The 15988-nt window shown below is 44.1% G+C and overlaps 1 protein-coding gene across 5 annotated transcripts in view; it reads left to right on the forward strand.

Moving 5' to 3' along the window:
• GON4L (gon-4 like) overlaps positions 1 to 15988 on the forward strand; it is a 2357623-nt gene that overhangs the window by 787347 nt on the left and 1554288 nt on the right. For all 5 annotated transcript variants that reach the window (XM_069649947.1, XM_069649953.1, XM_069649967.1 and 2 more), the window contains one exon: positions 15288 to 15389. In XM_069649947.1, coding sequence (XP_069506048.1) covers positions 15288 to 15389 — 102 coding nt within the window. The remainder of the gene's footprint in view (positions 1 to 15287; positions 15390 to 15988) is intronic.

Genomic DNA, 15988 nt, shown 5'->3' on the forward strand with positions numbered 1-15988 from the left:
CTGTATATACTTTTTTCCTGTTTTAATTTATTATTAATGGTGATGATGAATTGGAATTTGTTTTTTTATCTTTGTAAAGTTTTTGGATTGTATTTGTTTTCTGATGTTTTGTAAAGGTTTGAATAAACCAAATGCAAACAAAAAAAGAAATTGACACTTTCTAATTTAAGCACGTTTTCTTAAACTTTCATGAAACTAGAAAAGTGGTCCTGCACTCTAAGAAATGCATGGTTTATAAAGGGAAAAAGTGTGCCGTGGAGATTAACGGCACCTCAAAGATACCATATTTTTATGCCTTTTTTTGTCATGCAAAATCAGTGCTGCTTGGAGGAGAATCCCCTCCATGTGACTGCTCTGCATTCCTCATGGTTGTTACGGCTATTGTCAAGCCATAAATCAGGCACATGCAAAGCTGAAGCTTTCATGTCCCTGCACCACATTCTTTTCATCAGAATATGGTGTTTGTAAGTAAAGTGTTCCTCCTTCATGGAGGAACACTATCTTAGATTTGCAAGCAACTCTGAATCGGCCACTAGTGCGATAACGCCTCGCTACCCAGTTGCATTTTGGGTTTCCCAGGGTTTTCTGAACCCTTTTTTTTTACATCTTTTTTTACATCTTGTTCCACTAGCGCAAAGGTCTCTCAGCCAGTTGGTCTGTCTCTCTGACGAGATGCTGTTAGAGCTGCATTTTCTCAGTTGGGTCACCGCTGCAGACTGTCAAGGTCTCACCTTTCCTTGACTCTGGGGTTTCCTTTCCCTCGAGGCGCCTTCCCCATTACCATGATGACTTCTCCACTGTCCTTGCTTTGTTCTCATTCTTTCCCCCACATGCTTTTGGCCAACTAAGCCTCCTCATGCCTTCCTGTCTCTTCTGGCAAGGGGATAACCCTCCTACTGCCCCCCCTACCCGCTGTTGGTTCTTCTACTTTCACGCCCTTCTTCCTTTTTGTCATTGCAGCTTCTGCTCGACTTCCTCTGTTAACACCATTCCTCCCTTTACTTCCTCTTCTTCTGTTACCGCCACCTCCAATTTTGAAACCACTTCTTCTACTCTTGTTACTACCACATCATCTGATGTTACCTCCAGTTCCTTCTCCCCTTCTTGCCTCCAGTGATTCCTTATCGTTCCTTGTATCACAGCCCAACACCTTTCTTTCCCTTGCCCCAAAATTCTCAAACAACCCATATTGAACAGCTGTGATTGGGTGCTTTTTGGGCGAACCATGAGTGAATGAAATCATTTGGAAACTGTGCATTAGATCTGCTTTGGAACTTACCTTAAGACTGCTGGGTAGATGGGCTGCTGCTATGGACCCTTGTCTGCCGATACCGTCTGGGCCTGGGCTCTTTTGTCCTTTGCTTCTTGCTGTCCCCCTAGTCAGCTGGATGGATGCCCTTGCTTCATGCTTCCTCTACAGTTGCTTGGCATTTTGAACTCATTTGGGGTTCACTCATTTTCTTCCTATCTTGGAAATATGAGTAGCCTGATCTTATTCCATCTCTGCTTTGCATCGAGACATCTTTGGTCTATTTCCCTGCTGTTTGGCTGTACCCTACTGGTCATCTGGGTTGACACATGGCCCTGGATTGTTCCTACAGTGCTCCTGTCACTCTTCACTGCTGTTCTTGCCTCATGTTATAGCTTTCATGGGTCCTTTGTTGGGCCTTCCTCATGTGGGCCATTGTTTGGTTTGAGTTACACCACATGGAACTCCCAACCGCTGCTAGCCAGACCTAAGCCCACAACCCAAACTTAACTGTGCACCAGCCGACTAGGTGGAACTCTGAGCAGCCAGCACGGAGTACCTGTCTGTGGGTCCTGATCCCATTTTGGGTTTGGTTCTCCTACAATCTGTGCAGTACCACATCAACATGCAAGCCCAGTTACCATACCCCCCACCCTTATTTTGGTGTGTCCTGAGTGATCCACCACCCAACACTGACTGTTTCTCCTACATCCAAGGGCAGTGGGCAGTTGAAGCCCCACTTTCTAAAGTTGATCTCTTTTGTGCCGATTGGGTCTTTTGCTCTCTCCAATTCTTCCTGGCTTGCTGGTTCATGAACCCTGGAATAGAATCTTTCTTTGGCGGTCACTTTGGCTCACCTCCAGACTGGTTGCCTTTCCTGATACATCTGTGAGGCAAAAGCAGAACTAAATAAACTTTTCCCATTACCGCAGCAGGCCTATTGGATTTGTCCCATTTAAAAACCATCCGAATATGCATCAAAGTCACTACCTGTGGCAGGACTTGAAAAGCCAATTCAGGTTTAGCAAGTTATTCACATCCCCTGTTATGCTAAGCCACTCTTAAGTAGCGCAGATACAGGCTGAACTAAGGAAGAAGGGAGTACAGTCCTGTAGTGCAGTTAACAATTAGCAGAAATAGCAGATATACCCACACAGGTAAGTACAAACATAACCCTATTTCAATACCACACTAATGCACACCTGTCAGGACTGATTTTCTATTCTCTGGCCTGCTGGACGGATGTATAGAAGGCCAACCTATATTGTGACGGGGACAACTCTGGGGAGCTGTAGCCAAACCAGTTCAAGGTAGCAAGGCGAGTGGTCTGGGCTAAGTCTCAAGAGGTGGCAAGCTCCACAATGAGCACACACCAAAGCTGCCAAGGAAAAAACTGGGACACACTGGTATAAAAATACTTCCTTACTTATGGCGCCAAATAACGGTTCTATGTTATTTCATCGATAGCTATTTTTTCGACAGGTTTTTTTAACGAAAACTTTTGTTGAAAAATGTTTTTTTTATTTTTGCTCCCTCCCTAATTATTTTATTTTCAACTATTTCCGACCCCCAACCCTTACATGCCCCTTATTTTTGTCAGCAAATATTTGTGTAAAAAAAAATTGCTGTCGATGAAAGGACATTGTACCCAAATAACACCGTGAAAAATGACTACTAACAGGTAATATTATCACACAATGCTAAAAATTAGATGCATATATATACAATTATTGGTGTAGGTCAAAATACATATCAAACACCTGAAAAGGTACAGATTAGTACTAGAACTTCAAGTCCACAGAAAATCACCCCTAACTTCAGAAGTACAACCCTAAGTTGTCTGGGGTCTTGGGCCCAAATGTTCAGCAAACTTTCCACAGTTTGTGAAGCTGGAAAAAACTGACACCAACCCGGAATGTTGTCTGGGTTGGGATTACTCAGACGTCTGGAAGGACACAGGGTGAAATTATCACTCATGGTTTCTTTCTATTAGGTGATTTTTCAACATTAGGTAGTAATTTAAGCAATGATTTTTGTAGAGATTTACAGCTAAGTAAATTACTTTTCTTGGCTTCTACAGCACTTTTCTCACTTTTCTTAACAGACGTTTGAAAAGCAAGGGAATGGAATGACAAATAAAAGTTCTTCATAAACCTAATAATGGAGGAGATAATGGCACCGGTAAGTATTGCGACTCACTCCCTGTGCTCAGATTTTCCCAAAGAACTGTAGGTCGAATGGGGGGGGTCGCCGCAGGTCCTTTTTCCCGCCGTTGGATCCAGTAGCAGAGGCCCAGGAGCGGCAGGTGCAAGTGATGTTCTGGGCTGGTCCAGGAGCTGAGTGCAACCCTTTCCAGTGGAGAAATGCAGCAGGCACTGATGCAGGACTATAAAAGGCATTCTACCAGATGGGGAATGGCCAGTTACAGCGACATCACCGCACACTGACAGCAGGCATATCGGTAGTCGTGAACAAAGGAAGCCTTCCAGAACAGGACCTGGCGATGTTGGGATGCTGAAACCTGGCAGGTAGGCGGCTTGCAGAACTAGCTAGTAACCCCCGTAGTTCGGGGCCAAACGCAGAACAGTGACTCGCCTAAAACTAAGCTGGTCAGTCCACTGGGTGTTCCAGGGACCATTTCTGAAGGCTACAGGATTGTGAGGAGGCGTTGAGACTGGTTGGTTCCACCAGTCCAAAGGGTCTAAGAACCAGCAAGGGTCTTCTGAGTTCAGGTAGTCCAGCAGGGTTTCCCCGGGACACAGCAAGAATGTTCACCAGGCCTCTTCAGGATTTGCACTTGGGTCTTCCGTCATCTGCACAGCTACCTCATACTTGACTCCTTTTCTGATCTGCTGGAATGGCTGCAGGACTTTGCTATTTATTATAATTCTGGTGAGTGATCAAACTCGACCCTCTAATTGGATAATCTTTCCCTCACAGCAGTGGTCTAATCAGGGACACTGTGGGGCTGACTCATGCATGCACACTAGACATACTGGCAACAGTATGTGGATTGGGACCGGACCATCCCAGCCCACTTCCTGAGCCCAGGCACACATCGCATGCACTAACCTGCGAAAACAGCAGCTTTCCTGGGCAAATGCATGATCATAAAAGGGAGTTCCTGACCTGAGAAGGCAGGAAGAAGGCCAAAGAAAATAATGGCCTGAGAACAAGCAAACAATGTGGTTGCAAGGTCATTTTAGGACACTAGCCACAGTTAGTAGCCAAACGCGGTAAACACGAATGAGCTCATTAAAAATATAGCAAAAATTGTAAAAATAGAACTGTCACAAGCTTGTCTTTAGGCACATTTTAAAGTAACCAAAATGTTCTTTTTGGTATAAGTCTAGAATGATACAAAAGTATCCCTATTGCACTGCATTGAAATATGCCTTGTGCTACATGAAAGTTACTCAAGCAGGTAACGTGCCTTAAAAGACGACTAAAAGGGAAACCTCGTTTCCCAGTACTGACAGTCTGAAGGACAAGTCAGTTTCCCCATAACAAATTAGCAAAAGACCAGTAACTTCACTTCTCTGCAAAAAGTCAGGACACAGTGTAAAACGAAAGCAAAATGTTTTGGGGTTCATGGAATATGGAGGGAAAGTTGCCTAAAAGAGAACTTTCCTAACGCTCTCCTTCACAAATACCTCACCTCGCAAACTGCCTGAATAATCTGCCTCCACTCGCCTCTGCAATGTCCTTCCTCCGCCTAGTTTCTTGGTCTGATGCTACCTCCTCTTGCCTCACCTGAGCTTCTGCCTCCTTTTATACTGTCTTCCTTCTGTGCCTTTCTTTTCGCCATGGTCTGGTATACAGGTGAACAGGTGAGAGGCTTTAAAAAAAAAAAAATACTCCAAACCCCTTCCAATTTTCCAACATGGTTTTTGTAACCGTTTCTTTCTCTGTCATGCGGTGGGTTTGAACTTTCATTTTTCTGTTGCCACTGAGTTATTTGCTTTTCTGGGGCACAGGACGGTATATGGTTGTGGTGGCCGTTCAGTCCATATTAGTTGCAGTGTTTAATGTTTTCTGCTAATTTGGTTCCAATCTGGGGTTTTCCCTTGTTGCTCCGAGGTGCTTTCTGGGAAATGTAGTCCTAAAAGAGGAAAAAAAACACTTGCCAGAAAAACTGCCGGGAGGCATTTTGTGGCAAAGGATGACACCATTAACTGGCATGGCACATGAGGGTCTCGGAGATTGGGGTCCATACATCTCCGACTACTCTGTCAGGTTCATTGCCCTGACCCCGTCACATAGGTTTGGATTACGCAATCAGTTGTCTGATATGCTGGAGGGCCAATTTGAAGAGATGGGAACGCTGCAAAAAAGAAAATTCTAACCGACAACCACCAGGCAGTTGATTCCTGGAGAATTGCCTAATTCTAAAACACTTCTGACCTACTTTAGTTCATAGATTATTTTATTTTAAATTTAATGTGATCTAGTTTTGTAAACAAAAACTTTACACATATGATTCAACAAACAACAATAATTAGTTCCTTAAAATCCAAATTCATAATCTCTAAATAGTCACATAAAAGAACATATTACTATTATATATAAATAATCATAAAATCTAAAATAAAAGAAAGAAATTCTCAGAGGAGACGGACACTACTTAGACAAACAAATCAAACAAATCAACATGTAAGTATATACATATCCACCAATAGATCAATACTGTGAATATTAAGGCTGTAATGCATGTATTCATATTCATCACTTACAGGTGGCTTTCAGTGCTTTTCCGGAAGGAGAATAGCAAGGCTCCACCCCCTCGTGGGCATAAACAGTAACTATACTGCGAGACAATTTAGACCTCATAGTGTTCATGGTTAATTGGTTGTTACTCAGTCAATTATCATCGTCGGCATGTTCTCGGCGACTATTTAGACCTCCTAGTATTCATAATTAGTTGTTACTCGGTCGTTTATCAACATTACACCAAACTCTATATAGCGCTAAATGTAGACTGGCATTCAAGGTGTTTAAACACATATACCAAAATTAATCTTCCTTGATGTGATTCAGGTTGTGAACGTAACTGCCATAATGTTTAATATTTAATGAGCCCAATTTTGGGCATAACATTAAAACATGTCTGGCAGTTTCCAGTGCAGTTCTCCTTTTGCAAATCCGGCAAAAACGTTCAGCTTTAGGGATTGCTCGTTCACAGCCATTGACACCGGAAGATGATTAATACGTAGTATTAATAGGAAACGTCTGAGATTATCAGATGGGCACAAATTTAAATATCCTTGAGGTTTTTTTATAAGTATATCGGATATGTGAAGTGAATCTGTAACTTCTCAGACTTTCTAAGTGTTTGAAGTTGTTTGCCAGTCCCATAACTTCACTCGCTCCCCCAATTGGAATTTCAAAACTTCAAAATCTTTACCCCACTGTGGCTTCCACCCTATGTTCCTGAACAGTGTAGTCATTTCGTCTATGAACTTAGCCTGTTTGTTCCCACTGATATCTTCTCTCAATAATTTCAATAGTGGATTAGTAGTATTCACTTGGAATTTAACAAAGAATTCCGCTCTTTTTTTAAGAACCATAGATTTCAGTGAGAACAGCCCAAGTTCAAGTCTTAGTACTGCCATTGGAATCCCTTGCAATAATCCCAATATTTTACGCCAGAACTTGCCTTCTATTACCTGCAGCCAATCTAAATTCATATTGACCAAGACCTCTAATCCATATATTACCATGGGGACCAGGCATTGAATATATAATTGGCGTGCGGCCCAAATGGAGTACCCACTCTGATTACGAGTGAACTGGCAGATCATGGCAGTTAATTGGCCAGCTTTTGTTTTACGATTTTGGGAACAGGAGTCATACATACTTTTGGAATCAAATTCTACTTCTAAATACCTATATGAGGGGGTATAGAGGATTTCATGGCTGCCAACATATAGACGTGGGCGGCTGATTTTCCCATGGGAATAGAGAATTAATTCCGTCTTGTTCTGATTTATTGCCAATTCATTCAATTCTGCATATTCCCAGAGCCTCGCTACAGACCGTGAAAGACCACTGACTGTATGGTCAAAAATTACCAAATCATCCGTGTAAGCCATCACCAGACAGTGTTTAGTACCTACTTTCGGAGGACAGTTATGAGCAGCTCTAATAAACTCAGGAATGTCAGATACAAATAAATTGTATAGGGTCGGTGCAGTAACACAACCCTGTTTTACCCCCCCGAAGTCGTTTTATAGGTCTGATAGTTCCACTGCCATCCAGTCTTCTAAGTTGGACTGAGGTGTTGTAGTGAAGAAGCTGTAAGTAATAAAGCAATTCCGCAGGGCAAGCCATTCCTCTCAGCTTATTCCATAACTTCTCTCTGTTGACAACGTCAAATGCCACCTTAAAATCAACATATAAAGCGCACAATGGGGGATTATTTGGTAATAAGGCTTTGTCCCTTAAACTGTTCATAATAAAAAGATTATGAGCGGCGGAAAATTCAGCCCTAAAATCGCTTTGAAAGCAGTCTAACACCCCTATTACTTCAGCCCATGTTTGAAGTTTCTGTAATAATGAGGCAAACATTTTCCCAGAGCAGTCTAACATAGACAATAGTCTATAATTGCTCGGGTCAGATCTGTTCCCCTTCTTGAGTACAGGAACTAATATTGCAATCTATCAAGTTTCAATTAAGATTTTTAATAAGTTTGCCCGGAAGGTAGGATTATTTTTCATGACTATATTTGCAAGACCATTTGGTCCTGGTGCACAGGAAGCCTTAAGGGTCAGAATTTTATCCTGAAGTTCAGACACACTTACTGTGAAAGGCGGGGTGATATGCTTATCAATGAATGGCCGTACTGTAGACTCCACCATGTTCCCATTGCGTTTTGTCAAGGAATCTCACCCATTCTTCAGCATTTATGGGATTGATCTGAGGTGTTAACCTACTCCCCCCTCACCTCACCAAGTAAAGCCCAGATATTACGGGTATTTCTTGAACAAATAACTTGCACTGTCTTTTGCCAGCATTTCAGTTTTTTTGTTCTTTTCCTTTGTTTGGACCAGGATCTATATTGATTCTTTAGTTCTCTAATTTTACTATGGGCCACAATCATAGAGCTAATCGTGGTCTTTATTTTACGTATTCCACTTCTAAGTTGACGTTTAGCATCTCTAATTACTCGATCATAGACCGGAATAGAACCCGCCTCCCTGATAGGACAAAGTAGCTTTTTGGTGGCATACTTGCCCGTAAAGGCATAAATCCACCCCTCCATGTCCTCTAGGGTCATGGAATTAAATACATACAGGTGCCATGTCTCCCAGTCTTCACTGTCGTGGCTAGCTCTTATAATATTCTTTTCTGACCAGACTAATCGTGTGGCTGCATGCTTAACTAGAGTAATGCCGGTCGGGATCACTGGAGCAGGGCTCATAGTGCTTTCCAGTTGTAAACTGAGAATCTCGTGATCGCTCCAATCATTTTCCAGAACTTTCATATCTTTTACTGAGGATGCCACATCAGCGCTAGTACAAACATAATCAAGCATACAGCGCTCCTACCCCTCCCTCCAGGTGAATTTCCCAGGACGTTCACTTAGAGTGCGCCCATTTATAACTTCAAGATCCCATCTCTCGTCCTCCTCATCACAATTATGTTACATGTGCGGGAGCGGATGTAACAGTTCTTTATTCATAGTTCCCTCTCCTCCTTTGTTTGACAATTAAAATCACCCGCAAGTATCAGATAATTACTTTCGAATTCACTCCTCCATACACACAACTCATGCAGAGCTTCTTGGATTCGTTCTCTGCCAGTTGCACCATGAGGATTGTATAGATTGACCAGCAATAATTTCACCCATTTATCTTTCATAGAAATAACCACCTCCGCAGCATTAATGTTGTCCTCACACTTAGGGGATATTTCTCTAGATACAATCGATTTTTCCACCCCAATCATTAGTCCTCCATAAGGTCTTCCAAATTGTCCCTTTTTTGCTGAGGTATGGTATAGCGTATACCAGTCTATTATAATGGGAGTGAGTAACCAGGTTTCCTGCAACATAAAGAGTATTCTGCAATAAGCGGGAGTGAACCGTTCGTTACCATAAAATGTTGAAAACCCCTGATGTTCCAGGACAGTAATGTAAAAATTGAAGGCTTATTCACCACCAGGGGTAAGGCGTCAGCTAACCACTTAAGGGTGTTCTGGATATCACTCATTTGTACATTGTTCCCAGTGGTTAATATGGGCTTTCCGATATGGTTTTCCTTAATGGGCTTGGCCTTCACGTTTATCAGCGGATCCTTGTCATCAGGATTAACGTCCACCCCCAGCCCCACTTGGGCTAGGCTGTTCCTGTGCTTCCGTATCAATTGCGCAGAAGCCAAGACCTTGCAGTGTAAAGCTGTCACATTAGGGTTCGAGGAACGTAGGGGTTTGACAAAAGAAAAGTCCTCAGAGAGAATAACTCTCAATTGTGGTATTTAATGTAATTTGGCAAGCATAGGTACTCTGGATAGCCACTTGCCGCTTGTTTTTTGGTAAAGATTTTTCACTAAGCAGATCTTGTTCTCTACTTTACTTTCCTTCCTTATCTCCTCTATACTTTCCATATCAGAGTCGAAACTCTCTTGGTTACATCTTAAGGTATTCTTATGAGGGGTAGAGGATCGAATATCTCTAATCCAGGAGTAACTTGGCTGTTATTACTAACGGTGGATATTTCATTAACTTTTTCAGTTAAAATCCAACTAGTTAGTGTCCCAGAGCTCTCTTTCTTCCGTTTTCTAGCCTTTAGGGCTCTCTTCTTAGCCTTTCTCGATTTTTGCTGTGGGTTAGCTGTGTTAGGAAGAGGGGATGCCACCACCACTGGTACATCTTTCATGGCTGCTCTCTTCGCAATTCTGCGTTGTTTCTTAGTGAGGTAATTTCTTTGTTCTTCCACGGGTATTACCGGTACCTCAATGTTCAAGGGTACCTCAGAAATATAGCCTGTTCTTTATCAGACTCTCTATCACATACCAAGTCAGAATTAGGTAATTTGAGCTGTAATACCGTGTTCACATGGATTCTCTCACACAATTTGAGAAGAAATTGACGCCTGTATATCGGTAATTGCAGTGGCATTAGAGCGTGATAAGTCATCCTCAATGTCAATCTGAAGATTAGGGGACTCCGATAAACGACCGGTGCAGGGTACATCAGAAGAGCTATTTGCTGGTTGAAGAACCTGCACCTCAATCGTAATAGCTGCTGCTTTCTGGGGTAACCCCATTGAGTTATCATCTTCAGTAGTGATCTTTGGAGCCGGCATCATTGACCTCTGAATGGATAAACAAAGATCTAGTAATTAATTGTTATCGATATCCTCATAGTTTCTCGAGTTCAAAGGCTGACTCCCATTATTCATAGAGGAAGTAATATCTTCTCTGTGCTTATTCGTGGGTGCTGCTGCAGCTTTATTGAATAATGCTGGAATAGTACCTCTCTCCTTGGGAGGTGATTTAAAAATGTCCCCCTCTGTGCTTTTATTTGTAGTCGTATTAGCTTTGTTCAAATTTCCCTTTCTTAAGTTATAATTTGTTCTTGCACTACGTGCCTTGGGAGGCATAATCACTATCTATATGAGGTGGCAAGTAATACTCAACATAATTTGATGTTCACAATTCTGCTCAGTGGGGAATCGGGAACTTCCGGTGATGAGTGCTTCAAAAGGAGCAGGATCAAAGAGGAAATAATATATAGGTATACGTGCCCTACAACAGATCACCACCCCTTTCTTTCTCAGAACTTGTTTTCCAACTTAATGGTGGCAGTAGGGAAATGAACAGATGAACATGAACAGATTTGCCGTGCACGTAAAGAGTGCTCTATCACAGTACCTTCCAGTCCTTTCCCAACCTATCAACCTACTAAGCGACCACCAAGGTCCGCTTGTCTTGTCCAGTTTAACCCCCTAAACAAGGGGGACGAGGGAAGAATGGAGGGGTGGGAGTAAGAGGGAGAATAGGCGGGTAAGACGGGCAAAAGCAGGAGAATACTTCACACCGGTAAGACACACCAGTGAGGTAGCCGCATACTGGTTAGAACTATACCTCGGCAGGCGGTAACCTCCGCTTCAAAGCTGCTGCAGATGACCCAGCAGTTCGCCCAGCTACCAACTCTCCTTCTCACAGGATAACCTCCTCTCACCGCTTGCTCGCCTGCAAGCGCTGCTCCCCGTCAATTCACAGCTGCTCGCTCGGCATCTCGGGCTCTCGAGCCACTCGCGTCTCTCGCCGACTCGAGGAAAGGACCCTGTCACATTCCCATGCTGTCGCAGAGTCAAGCCGCACCTCCACCGTACTACGCATAATGTAACAACTCTTGTAGCAGAATGAGGTTGCTTCCGACTAATTAAATTATTATCCAAGTGCTTTGTGAAACAGATTACAATGATGATTACCTTAACGTACATGTTAAAGACTTAAAGCACAGTATAGTCAAATACATATGTTAAATGACACCCAGTAGTATAGTATGTACATGATTCCGCTGTATTCCCAAAACCTTTAAAAAAAATCACCATCAATACCCCGAAATCAGCATGACTTTGCTTGCAAAGGAAATAGCATAAAATCTCAATGTGAGCACAATCATTCCATCATAACGGGCACATCGTTTGAATACCTGATCTGCAGGCTCTCTATCTCTCCTGCCCTCTCTCACTGTGGCCACTATCTATAGGCCGCCTGGCCTGGGTGCCCTTTTCCTCTGAGTGGGCTGGCTGCTCCTCCTTGCTTCTTCCTCTCACCTTCTCCTCCTCTGAGACTTGAACATCCACTTGGATGCTACCAGCCCTTCTTCAGGACTCTTTCGCAACCTCTGCGATTCTCAGTATTCTTCCCTCTGCCCGACACACACTGCAAGGCACACGCTGGATGATCTGATCTCATCAGACCCCCCTTCTCTTACCCTCTGACCACTCCTCTCTCTTGGAGTGACCACTTACTCCTTTCTTCCGATCTCTCTTCCCCGCAGGTCAAGCCGACTCCATCACTGCCACCTACCTTCTCTATCATCTGACCCATGAAGTGTGTCAATTGAGGCTTTCGCCGCTACTTTCTCTGCTCCTCCTGCACCTTTGGCTGACTCACACCCTGACACAGCCATCTCTCCATCTCCAACGCTCTGGATGTCCTTGCCCCTGTCATGCGAAACCGATTGAAGCCCAAATCCAAGTGCAACATTTGGTATGATTCTGGCCTCCCCGCCCTTAAAAGCAAGTGTAGGACGGTGGAGATGAAGTGGAGGGCATCGGGCGCATCACCTGACAAACTGACCTGCCACCGCTCCAGAAGGCAGTACAGACTATGTCCTCTCTAAGAAGACTGCCTACATCCAAGCCCGCACTCTGCAGCATCTAGCAACTGGGCCAAACTTTTCAAAATCTGCAAGGAGCTGGCCAATCCTGCTGCAGTCTCTACCTCTCCTGTTACCTCCTAGGCACTCTGCACGGCCTTGGCTTCTCATTTCACTACTCTAACTCAGGACAACCTGTCCTCCCTCTTCCACCTCTTCTACCACTCCTGGCCCATCTGATGCTGTCTCTCTTCCTCCTTTCTCCTGTTCACCCTGGATGATGTTTCTAGACAAGTACGATCTATGAAAGTCTTGTTGAAGCAGGTTCTCCCCTGCTCATCGAAAACCATCAAGAACCACATTGACACCCTTGCTCCTGCCTTGGCCGATATCTGCGATCACTCCTTTGCCACTGGAACTTCCCCTCCCCCTTAAGAACTCTTGTGCATACCCTTCTAAAAAAAAGTCCTCGGTCGATCCTTCCACTCTGGTTAACTATCGCCCAATCTCCATCACTCCTTTATTGGGAAAACTCTAGGAAAAGCTGGTCATCTCCCTGCTTAATCTACATACTGAATCTGTTGGTCTCCTCCATGACCACCAGTCGGGCTTCAGAGCTGCCAGCACTGAAACTGCTCTCCTGAACACCCATGAAGACTTGGGCTCCAATCTTGACTCTAATCTCCCTTCTGTCCTCATTTTCCTCGATCTATCCTCTGCTTTTGATAGTTAACTATGCCATCCTGTTAAATCGTCTCTGCGACAATCTTGGTATTTGTGGCATGGTTGACCTCCTTTCTCACTGACCGACCCTCTCAGATCCATCTGGGGGTCTTTCCTCTCTTTTATCTCTCTCCCTCAATTTGTGGTGTTCCCCAGGGGTCTAAGTTCTCTACCTGGCTCTTCAACCACTACCTGGCACCTCTTGCCCAATGCATTGCTACTTTCTGCTCCAATTTTCAATGTTATGCAGATGACACTCGGTTCTCTTTCAGGCTCCCCTCAGCCAACTCTACGTCTTCTCTCATACCAGACTGGCCACAATTCAGGAATGGTGTTCCGCCAGTGAGCTCTACCTTTATGCCAGTAAGGCTGAGATCCTCCTCATTGGGGACACTAGCTCCTTCCTTTCCCCTCTCTCTCTCTGGCCGCCCATTCTGGGTCCTCTTCCTGTGAGGCTAAGAACTTTGGTGTCATCTTTGACTCCACCCTCTCCTCACATCTCTGTCTCTATGAAGTCAAACTGTCAGCGGCACCTCCTCAGAGGTATTCTTCCTTTTCTCCCTTTCCCCCAGAAGCTCACTGTCTCCAGTGCTGTGGTCCTCTCTAGGCTGGACTATTACAACAGCTTCTTTCTAAATTTTCCTGCTTCTACACTTCGACCATTCCATCTTATCCAGAACAGGACTGTGAGACTTGCCTTTGGCCTCAAACCCAGGGATCGTATCTCTCTAGCTCTAGAAGCACTTAACTGGCTCCCAGTGACTGCAAGGATCAAGTTCAAGACCCTCTTCATTGTCCACAAGGCTTTCTGGGGCCTGGGACCGCTCTACCTCCAACTTTCTCTTCCAAAGCATCTTCCTTCTCGTTATCTCCGCTCATCCACCTCCAACTCTGAGGGTCAGACGCTTCTCCAAGCACAGTTGGGGGCAGATCTATGTCATCGGCTGGGGCTTCCCTCTGGAACAGCCTCCCTGTCTCTCTCAAACTTGAGCAGAGCTCTCTCCAGTTCGGGACTTTCCTATTCGCTTCCGCTTTCTTTCTTCCTCTCCCCTGCTGATGCACCTGACTGCTCCATGCACTGGTCACCTGGTCACCCTCTGAATTCGGGCCCAGGCTCCTGCATGTCCAGTTGCCCTTGCACGGCATCCAGGCTCCCCAGCACTTGAATGTATCTGCAGCCCTACCGTCCCTTCTCTCTGCACTTATGAGCCACCAGCTAGCTGCACTTGTGAGTAAACTGCACTTCCCCCTTACGCTCCCCCTGGAACTTCTCCCCTTCCCTGCACTTGCATGATCTGAATGACGCAAGGCCTAGTAAGATCGTTATTCTGTCCTCCTTTTGTTTCCCCCTCCTTGTCTTGTCGCGCCTAGAAACACTTGTGTACAGGCGCGTTATAAATGCCACATCATAGCACATATCACATCATTGATTTTTTTCTAAAATCTGCACATACTTCCCACAATATCAACATTCAACACGTTACTTTGTTTCAGATCCGCCTGAATTTAAATGTTTATTTAATTGTCCCTGTCCCAAAATGAACTTATACTATTAAATACATTGGCTAACTTGATTCTATTGTATCATTTTGAAATGACTTCTAAATTCAATCATTCAGCCCCCAAACCCTGCATCATTCAATAAATCTACCCCCATATAGAAGGTTGGTATTTTGAGCAAGTATGTGAATTATTTTTGTCCTAAAATATGTGAGTTCTTTTAAATGTTCACCCAGCCTTGGTCTAGTGAACTGCTCAATCAACAGTTTAGAAGATTCCATTTAAATGAAGCCTTTATAGCTTGCTTTCTGTTATCTCCACCTTTTTGCAAGAACTCATTCCACTTTGAAATATTCATTGTAGTAGGTTAGGAGACCAGTGGGCACATCTTCTGTTACTGGTTCAAAGGATTATGTTCTGTTTAGCAATTAATCGACGCATGCCCTGCTTCTATTAATTTGTTTTAAATGTTTTCTTTTGTAGACGAGGGAGACGATGAGGACGATCCAGAGTATAACTTCCTGGAGGACCTCGATGTCCCAGACACAGAGGATCTGCGGAATGACAGAGCAGTTCGTATCACAAGTGAGTGTTTCATGTTTACCTTGCCCCATAGACTAGCACTCTTGGATTTTGGGAGCAAAGATATAAAAAATATTGTCACTGCAATGGTCAGGTGAATGGTTTTCAAGGTTCACTTTTGTGCTCATTGAAAAGGATTTCTACTGTTCCATTCGGCCACTCAGACTTGATCCGAAGGCCTACAAAAGATCCTAAACCACTGAATAGCAGACCTAACAACGGGCTGCATAAGCACATTTCGTGGGACACAGACGTTGGGGATCAATATCTGGACGAGGGGTGGATGCAACCAAACAAGCTCAAAATTGCGATAGATGACCCCATTCAGCACTGGACAAGAGTCGGCCTCAAATGAAGAGGCATTGGTTGGCCGGGGCCTTGGCATCTCAGTCATGACACCCATAACCTGGTGTGAGGGCCTCACAGGGCAACCTTACACTGGTGTGTTGGAATATGAGAGGCTTTAGGCACCGGCTGGATAAAGCAAGCATGCAATTTGAAGACTTTGATGTGCTATGTCTCCAGGATACCTGGTTAAGAGACACGCCACTTCTCGATGGCTTCGCCACCTACTTAAATCTGGCTATAAAAGCACTAATGGG

The sequence above is a fragment of the Ambystoma mexicanum genome, chromosome 1p (genome assembly GCF_040938575.1).
Source record: "Ambystoma mexicanum isolate Mex_15411 chromosome 1p, UKY_AmexF1_1, whole genome shotgun sequence".
Taxonomy (NCBI): Eukaryota; Metazoa; Chordata; class Amphibia; order Caudata; family Ambystomatidae; genus Ambystoma; species Ambystoma mexicanum.